Source organism: Anabas testudineus, chromosome 3, assembly GCF_900324465.2.
Source record: "Anabas testudineus chromosome 3, fAnaTes1.2, whole genome shotgun sequence".
Taxonomy (NCBI): Eukaryota; Metazoa; Chordata; class Actinopteri; order Anabantiformes; family Anabantidae; genus Anabas; species Anabas testudineus.
This window is the reverse complement of record NC_046612.1, coordinates 15,598,971-15,608,553: the sequence shown is the minus strand read 5'-3', so window position 1 is coordinate 15,608,553 and position 9,583 is coordinate 15,598,971. Positions and strand designations below refer to the sequence as shown.

The 9,583-nt window shown below is 40.2% G+C and overlaps 1 protein-coding gene across 5 annotated transcripts in view; it reads right to left on the bottom strand.

The window, feature by feature from the left end:
* Nucleotides 1-15: 15 nt before the first annotated feature.
* madd (MAP-kinase activating death domain) overlaps nt 16-9,583 on the bottom strand; it is a 40,235-nt gene continuing 30,667 nt past the window's right edge. For 4 of the 5 annotated variants that reach the window (XM_026378159.2, XM_026378156.2, XM_026378155.2 and 1 more), the window contains 10 exons: nt 9,015-9,135; nt 8,732-8,837; nt 8,515-8,625; nt 8,325-8,432; nt 7,915-8,079; nt 7,758-7,830; nt 7,382-7,488; nt 4,220-4,289; nt 2,469-2,515; nt 16-2,145 (listed from right to left, as the gene is read on the bottom strand). In XM_026378159.2, the coding sequence (XP_026233944.1) occupies nt 2,032-2,145; nt 2,469-2,515; nt 4,220-4,289; nt 7,382-7,488; nt 7,758-7,830; nt 7,915-8,079; nt 8,325-8,432; nt 8,515-8,625; nt 8,732-8,837; nt 9,015-9,135 (1,022 nt within the window). In that variant the 3' untranslated portion in view covers nt 16-2,031. The remainder of the gene's footprint in view (nt 2,146-2,468; nt 2,516-4,219; nt 4,290-7,381; nt 7,489-7,757; nt 7,831-7,914; nt 8,080-8,324; nt 8,433-8,514; nt 8,626-8,731; nt 8,838-9,014; nt 9,136-9,583) is intronic. The other variant, XM_026378158.2, reaches the window with a different exon arrangement.

The window sequence follows — 9,583 nt, the reverse complement described above, 5'->3', positions numbered from 1 at the left end:
CGACGTACACGCACGTTCATTCGGGACATCTTTATTATATTGCCAAAGCTGTACATATTCTATAAATACTTTTTCAGATACTGGAATACTTACATCTGGCATTTTTTCCTTCTCAGTACAGCAGTCGGTCAGTACAATGACAGATGAGTTGTATTATTCCAGTTTAAAGAAAAGTCTTTAACTTAAGCAGAGTTGGGTCCTGTTCCCAAATTATTTTCTGGATATTCTTCACTTCGAACTGTCTTATTTACACCAGCATGTGGTGTTACTCATTAATGAACCAGCTTCTCGTGAATATCCCGATTATTTTTCTTTGCACCGTTGAATTACTAAAAATACAAGCATGTCAGAATGAAAATAAAACATCTTCCACTGATAATGCTGTACCGATATATTGCTGATCTGGAGAAACTGTTCACCACATGCACACACAAACCCACACACACACACTCTCACTGTGAATGTTGACGGGGGCCAGATTCAACAGTTCTTTACTATCACAGAACAGAAACAACAGTAAGACACAGTCTGCTCCGAGAGCAGACGACCACAGCTGAAGGCTTCAACACATCTGAACAGTAAAGCAACCGATAGTCACAGGACAGAAAAAAGCTGCTGCTGTGAGCGTGGAGGGTTTCTGTCACAACCTCAGCACAGATGTCAAAGCAGGCGTTTCAGCTACTTTAACATTGTTTTCTATAGGCAAAACAACTTTCTAGTGATGAAAATGATTAGCTGCAGCGCTAGCATCACTTCCTGCAGGCGGCTGCTGTTATTGTCCAGTCTTTGAAATGATTAGGGACGGTATGCTCACATTTACTGATAAGCCGGATGGATTACAATATTTATTTTCTATTAACTGAATTCAGATGGAAAAGGGATTGTGCCATCTGTGAGACAATGCTGACACTATCTCCACCACCTGTTGTAGTTGAAAAAAAAAAAAAAAACCCTGCTATGACATCACTGATCTGCGACACGGCCTCAGTGCAGCAACACAGCAGCTGATTCTTTTCGTGTGACTTGAAGTTGATTTCCCTTTAAAAGACTTTAAATAGTCACATCACACTGAATTCCTCAAATTCACTTCAATCAATATGTACTGTAGAAAAAAAAAAAGTCTTACATTCTTCACCCTGTGACGCCAGTGAACTCAAGAAAGCCTGGCTCTGGCAATGGCTAACTACTTATTAAGTATTGCACATCTAGCAGATCAACGATTTGTAACTTTTTCAGAGAAATGTACAGTCAATATGTATATATTAAATAAATACTATATATAGAAATATATATATATATAATATTTATTTTTCATCATAGTAACATGCAATTGATAACAGCAGACCACAGACAAGAAATTTTACAGTAGAACTAGAACAGTAATTCAGCCCTGCAGGCCGATCTAGGGCAAGAGAACACTCACATTATTTTGGGGTTCAAACACCGTAAGAAGCGTTTACATGCAGTGCTCTGCTGCAGTATACAGTAGCATTTTCAGTACGGGACATCCTGAACTACCAGAGAGTGTCTGGATGTTTCACCAGATTAAACTTGGACAGACTTGAACTTTACAATAACTACATATCACAGAATAACACAGTCGTATGAAGACGCGTAGAGGAGGGGGCTACTCTGTAGTGAATGTAAAGGCTGTGCACGGGACCTGCATGCACTCTGTGCCTGGGGGCTACCCCTCACATTTCCTGTCGCAGTGGGGTCTTGGCAGTGGGGACAATAGAAAGAAGGCTCTAGGTGAGCCACTTCTCCCAGGTGAAGGAGCAGGCAAACATGTAGCCAGTTGGTCTGCACATCAGGACAAGAGCAACGAGATGTTGGAAGTATTTACACAACATCACAGACCAAACACGTCAACACAATAAGATCTAAAAAGGGTCTTGTATGTACACGGGGAGGGAGCAGGAATTGTGTGCTTAGAAGAAAGTGAGGGATTGTCACAAGTCTGTAGATTTAGAGCTGAAATGCCATGTCAAGTAGAGAGGCACACCAATGATGGGGGTGGGGGGGTGGAGACTAGCTAGGAAGAGGTCTTGGTGACAGGATCTTGGCTTTTCCTTCCGCCTCCTTCCCCTTCACTGCCGCCACGTAGGAGAAAAGGCAGAGGACCGAGTAACAGATCTGATGCGCCTACGGAAGGAAAACACAACCATAAGGAAGAGGAGGTGCCAGGTGGGAGGTTACATCAGTGTCTGAGGGTGGAGCTGAGAACACGCTGGCATGGTGACAAACATCCTAGCTGCCAGTTTCATCACGTTACTCTGATCGACTCAAGTGTTGAGCGCTTCCGTTTGTGGACTTGGGTTCATGTTAGTTAGTTTTTCCCATGACAATCAGAGTGCACTTGCACAGATCAGTGTCATCCGTCATGTTTACACATATAAATGTCACAATGATTAGTCGTCCACATGCACTTGTTGTTTCTGGCTCTGACAGAAAAAGTGAGGACTCACCATAGGGGTCTTGTACTTGTGGATCACCACTTCTTTAGTTTCAGGAACTATGCCGGTGCAAGAGACAAAACAGACAATTCAAAGGCAGCAGGAACCTCAATGAGTTCATACTTGAGAGCTTCAGGGGGTTACAAGGATGAAGTTTGAACAAGGTGTAACATGGGACGTGGGCCAAGAAGAGTCCACCACAACAGTCAGGAGTTCAGCGAACGTTAGACGAAGCGGGTGTTGAGAGCGAGAGTGGCTAGTCTGGTTTAGGCCTAAATATTTGGACTCATTAAATGATTTGTCTTGATGATTTGTGAGCGACCAGCATAATTATGGTAATTACAGTCGAACTGTTTGTGTAGTAGTAAATCTGAGCTCGTGACTGTTGGCGACACGTTCGTGGCTCACTAAACGGACAAATAAAACCACAAATGTTTTAGAACAAACTGCAAAGGTCGTTAGTTGAAAATAGTTTAGATTATGGCAAATAAAAAAGGACCACCTCCCCTCCACCACACCCTCCACCCCCCTGAACTAAATCACAGAAAAGCAGATACAACAGGCCAGAACCCTTTGACCCAGGACCACGTCACTGTCCACAGGACAGATGGACTTTTCATTAGTAACTGTGAACCCATAGCAGGGATGACATCTCGACAGATGAAGGGAGTGGGAAATGTTAAACCACGCCCCGAATAAAAGAAGAAAGAGGAAAAGAAACAACTGTCCCACAGAGACTGTGACTGTCAGAGAATGATGAGCTAGGCGGTCTGGGGTGAGCTCTGAAATGAAAAGCAAGTGATGCGGGTGAAAGCGGAGGGAAACCCATGATACAGAAAAGAAAAACTGAAAGGGTCGAGTGAGGGGAATATTCTGCGCAGAATTAGTCTGAATAAGAAAGGAGAAAGGTGACAACACTTTACCTGCTGGAGAATGAAGGTTTTCATAGTGGCAAAGATGAGGGCAACATTACAAAAGCAGCACAGAGACACGGCAGTAACCCAGCCTGGCACTCCATTTCACCCCCTGACCACCACTTACTGCACTGTCAGCGTGCCCCACTTCTTCCTACAGCAGTAAACGGTGCACTCACCCCTCAGACTCGGGCTCTCAACAGTCTAAACACAGCTGCCGACTGAACTTATGACAAACTCGCTTCCACTATGCTGCATCTAGTCAACGGTCACTTTTTTGTTTATTAAGCTATTAAATAATACAAAAATGTACTGACATGTAATTGTTTTCAGCTCAGAGGAATAATAAATAGGCTTTGGACATTATTGGTTTTGGTTGTTTAGTGTTTCATTGTCAATACTATAAAAATTTAGATTTTAATTCTTTCTCTTTTCACTATTAAGATATTTGTCCACAACTATGTTTTCTCTAAAATGATCAAATCCTGTTCTTGAACTGTACCATCTAAGACATTTTAATTTTTGAGTCTATTTGTTGTAACTAAAACCCGTTTTACACCGTCCAAACTCACTTTTTCTTTCCCCAAACTTTCCATCAAATGAAAGATTACTTGCTCTAATTTCAGCTCTACCATGGGAATCAAAAGAAAAAACAAAAAAACGCAACCTTTGATAAATTCATCACTGTTAAACAGCTGCAGAGGCACAATTAGCGTCTCAGTGTTCCTCAATGAGAGCGAGAGTATCCGATTTAGTGAACCCTTATTAGCTCTCGTCAATACGTTTGCCATGAAGCTGAGTTACTGCCATGCCGTGTACAGGCTTAGAATCAATAGATGGTGTAATTACCAAATTCCTCCAGGACAAAGACTCCCTTCACTGTATTGCACTTTTTAATGTGACTCAGCTCTATGAAAACCTAAACACAAACAAAAAACAAACAAAACAAGACAGAACATTATTAACCCAACAACACTAGATGAAAAGTAAACACTTCATATTTAAGAAATAACCATATTAAATGTGTTTTATTCAGTAGGAAAGGTAAAAATAAAACAACTACACATGGAATGCAAGCTTTTAACAGCTAACAAAGAAAAGGAAAGCACACTATGAGAAGTTTCCATGATCAAACACATACATGGGCGACGGTTACATGAGGATAAATGCATTTAGTTTGTTCAAAGCTCAAAACTAATTCATCATGATTTGTTTCAGCAATGACATGTATCAGAACTGGTAAATTTATAGTTATATTTGGATGTAAACAGCAAAAGTAGTTAATTTGTTTTAATGCTCAGAGATGCAATATGGCCCACATGATGCATACATGGAAGTTGCACTTAAAAATGTAGACAAGGACACAAACTTAGATTTGCCATACAGCTACAACAGTGAAAAGAAAAGAGAGAAAACAAAAGGAACCCAATAAGATGTAACTGCTAATAAGCAAACACAGCAGAGGTTGTGTACCTTCCGCTCCTTGCAGGGGGAGAAAGCATGGGAGAGAAATGGTTTGGATTATTATCGGACAGAAGAGCACAAACACTCGACGATACTCCAAAAGGGCGCTATCCACAGGAGCCTCGTGCAGATTTAAATCAGGAATCTAGCTAGGAGGGTACCAGAGCCAATATGAAAAACCCATCACAAGAGGAATCAGCCCCGTAAGCTGGGAAATGATGGAAAGAAAAAAAAAAAAAAAAAAAAAAAAAAGAGGACTAGAGGTTGGACTAGTGAGAGCTGGATTCACCTTTGTTTTCCTGGATTTTAAAACACCTCAGTCCCCCAGAGCCCTCCATGCCTCCTCCTCCAGCAACAAGGGCTGGCACCAACACCACTTGCTCACACAGCAGAACAGATAAATGAGGGCAGTCACTGATGGACAGTAAATCCTGCTATGATGTGGGACGTCACCTCTAATGCTGAATTTAGTGACACGGTTTGGTACGACTGCTTGACTCAACAGCACAACTATCTATGGGGACGTTCCATGAGCTGATCTACGAACACAGCCGATCTGACAACTGCAGTAAAACTGTAAATGTATTCTACACTGAGCTCCTTTGAGAAGCTTATATCTGAGGTTAACTGTATTCAGTTTGATGCTAATGAATTCACTTTTCTGTGTGCCACTCTAGCCCTCACAATATGAAGAACCAAACCCAAAGCAGGCAGCGAGTCAGTGTAGGTGAAAGTTCGGTTCATCCAAAGCATAAAAATACATTTTGTATTTGACCAAGCAGGAAGTTTTGGTTTTCTCTGCCCATAATTTCAAATCGAGATGAATGAATATTTATATGTGATTAAAATGTATTTTAAAACTTTCACTGACCTTTTGCCAATTTAGATGAACTGCAGAAAACATATAAATTATAAACACTATTTCTGGAGCTACTTAACAATCCACTACGTTCAACAGCTTGTTGCTAACCGGGTCTGTGTGTTGTCTGATGTTGGTCAGGTAGCACACTGGGTTATAGAGTTCGTCCACTGAAAACAGCTACTTACTGCAAGAGTGCTCATTGTGGAGCAAAAAAGGAGAAGGTGCAGGTCGGAAATTATGAGCTGAAGGATGCTGAAGTGCTCTGTAGAGCCTGAGGGACTGAATCTCTGGGTTCATCACTGTGACTCTTTTCTTTTTTTATTACACACAGTTATTTAATCCACTATATAACAATGTAAAAAAAAAACATTAACCACAACATCTTAAAAGGCCATTTTAAATTAAACTGTCAAAGTGATTTCTGTATCATTTGCGAATATTTTTTAATAGTGAATGGAAGGAAGACATGTTTGGAAGGTGCATATGTCTGAATGAGAGTTGAGCTGCTGACTGCAGTTTAAAAGCTGTGGAAATGTGATGTTTAGAGGAAGGAGCCCAGACTAGGACTCTCACTATGTGGCAGCTATTTAGCTGTTTCTTTACCTAATGGTGTCTTTATTATGCTATGATGCTAATTAATCTATTATTTACAAGTAAGACTAATAAATATGTCATTTGTAAACATAAATGCCAAAAACTCCCGTTTTATTTGCTATTATCTTCTGTAATATTAACTGGATACTTTTACATTAAAATCTATGCATTATCTAAAATAACCACAACGATGCTGCCGTTAAATACTTGAACTTCACCTCCACTATACTGGGCTGGGCACAGACAAATCCTACCCACTATCTATCTGCATGGCTAAATACGACTTAATTAGAGGCGGGGTTTTTCGTGGTGGCTCACTCTGTTATTGCTTTAAGATGCTCAAAGTGTCTGGAGTGTCTGTCAGAGATGCAGTGGGATCCTGATCTTCCATCAGGCTCCCGTCTCAGACTATTCAACTACAGTAAATCGTTCTGTCACAGCTTCATGTTCTAATGCACCTGAGGAAATATATGAACCCCGACTATCACTAGCTGCACAGACAAGAAGACAACACATGACAATGTTCAAGGGTCCAAACTTAAATGTAAAAGTTGCTATTAAATAGCCAATTATTAATGAAAAGTCTTCGCTCAAGGTCATCTGTCTTACCACTGATGCACAACACACACACACTTAACTTCCTCCCACACAGTAAATGAACATGAGGTTTGAGCACCACAGATGTCAAAAGAAACATGTGTGGAGGGATGTGTTAATATACAGTTTTGGGAAATGCATGCATACAAAGACACGTACGCACAAACGACGACAATCTGAAACAAACAAACAAAAAAAAATAAACGCAAATTCAAAAAAGCAAAAGCACAAACAGGAATTCTTCCTCTAAAACATCAAGTCTGAGTAAATGCCAATCAAACATGTAATCAGCCATTTTGACTACGATTCATTTCAATGAAATTAGAGGAAGACGTCACAAGATGAAAGGAAATGATACAGAGGCAAACAGGAGAGACGAGCGGAAAGGTGGACACAAGGACGGGATGAAGTCTGAACCATCATGAGTGATTTTTATTTTCATGCCCTTGTGTGAGATGAGAAACAGCTTCTCTGCTTTGGTACTGGCCTCTTACCTGGCTGTGCATGAATTTAAGGTTGATTCCTTCCAGTGTGACCTGGAGCAGTCCGCCTTCACCGGTTTTCATGTCTTGGACGGGAAACTCTCCACCCAGTTCTGGACCTGCAGGAAACCAAAGCAGTTTGCAAAATATGCATATGCAGTATTTAAACTTCAAAAACCTTCACGTCTTAGTAGACTAGGTCTATACTGCAAAATAAAACAAAAACAAAAAAAAATCAAGATGTGTGCGGTCACACCACTTGTCAACACTTAAAACTCTATGACAAAATCTCAAAATGTCGAGTCATCCCTGAAAAAAACCCTGTTGAAATGCAAAACAAAGAAAAGTGCAAAGGACAAAGTTACTTACAAACTTATTTACTCCATACCTGGTTTAATGCTCTGCTGCCTTGCTGCAGCTCTTTCCATACTGTCTTTGACACAGTAATAGAGTTCACGACACTAAAATGCAAAGAGCAGAGTTAATAACTAATATCGTTCTATAGTTTCGAAGAGCACAGAACACAGATACATGCAGTTTCTGACCTTTTTGGTATAGAACTTGTTGAGCTGCGTCTCTTGGCCGTTACGTCTCCAGAGACACAGCACCTTGGTCTTGGGGCAGTATGTCATGTTGATGAGCTTCTCGTACCACCAGCGTTCGTAAACTGTGCCAATATTGCTGCGCAAGACTATACAGTCATCACAAACCTGAAATAATTACGAGATTCATGTAATTAGAGTTAATTAGAGGTCGGTAAACAAAAAACGCACAAAGAGAGAAAATATCTGTAGCTTTTTACAACAGGTCACATTATAAATTTAGCATGGTGCATTTCAGTACTTGCACTGATGAATCTGTGCTGTGGAAATGGACTTTATACCAAAATGAGAGGTAAAAGCCTGTCTCTAATAGCAGGTAAAAAAAAAGTTCCTGGTTCCTGAGAAAAGCCTACCTCCATGAAAAAGATGTCTCCCGTGGTGTCGGTGCCAGCATGAACAACAAATGTTTGCTTCTTGATGTGTCGGCTTCCACTTGGCCTGATTGACAGCTCCCGACCATTCTGAAAATACAGTTACGTAATAATTATTACAAAGTCTGGATAACAGTAAAACTATCTGAATTAAAAAATGACAGATATTTACCATGTGAGCCAGTTTGTCCAATATCTCATTGATCTCTTGGCTGTATGTGAGGCCAATGTGGGACTTGCCCATCAACCGCCTCACTTTCTTCCTGATGTCATTTTTGTTCACCTAAAAAAGGAAACCAAAACGTTTAACTATATGGGAGTAAAAATGTTAAACATGTCACGAAAGTAGTGATTTGACAGTGATTTCAATGACAAACTGGGCCCCTTACTTTCATCATTAGCATGTATGCAATCATGTTATGCAGCAGGGTGGCCAGAAGTCTGTCTTCATCATCCTCCAGACGCTTACGATCATGCTCTCCAAGTGACAAGTATCTGAGATGAAAAGTAATCACAAGTATTAACCGTCTGGTCCAAGTTGGGGGGGATTCATAAATCAGATATAAAATGTATCTTGTAAAAGGAAAAGGGTGACAATGCATAGTCATTCAACTAATACATGCAAAACATTTGTTTATTTGATTAGCAGATTAAAAACAAAACATGTTGAACCTTTCAATCATCTCCTGGGGTCCCTGGTCCATCCCCATCCCCTCACGCTCCAACATCACAGCATCTAAGAAGGCGTCTTCCCAGAACTGCATCTGGTCCCACAGAGTGGAGCGCTCCTTACCTAAACACACAAACACAGAACTCATGTAGCCACCAAGGTTTCATAATATCATGAGACAGCTGAGCCATTAAATCACAACTCATGTGATATGCAGCTAAAGTAATGTTCTTTCATTACCAGCCAAATGCATAAAAAAAAAAGACAAACATAAAACAAAACAAACAAAAAAAACAAGAACAAAACATTTAAACTCTGCCATGAACAATGCAAATATAGAAAGCATCATACTTATCATATTTCCTACAGCTTTGACATATATTACAACATTAAAGTAATAAAGTACCGATATTGGAATATTTTCTCCTATTCCAATATCTGCTTTCAGAAAATGAACAAGGGGTTCATGCATCTTAGTCATGCATGAAAACAACAGTAAGAGTTAATTACACACATCACTTATTATGATAATACTGTACACCATGGAGGTTTATGATGAGAATACTAACAG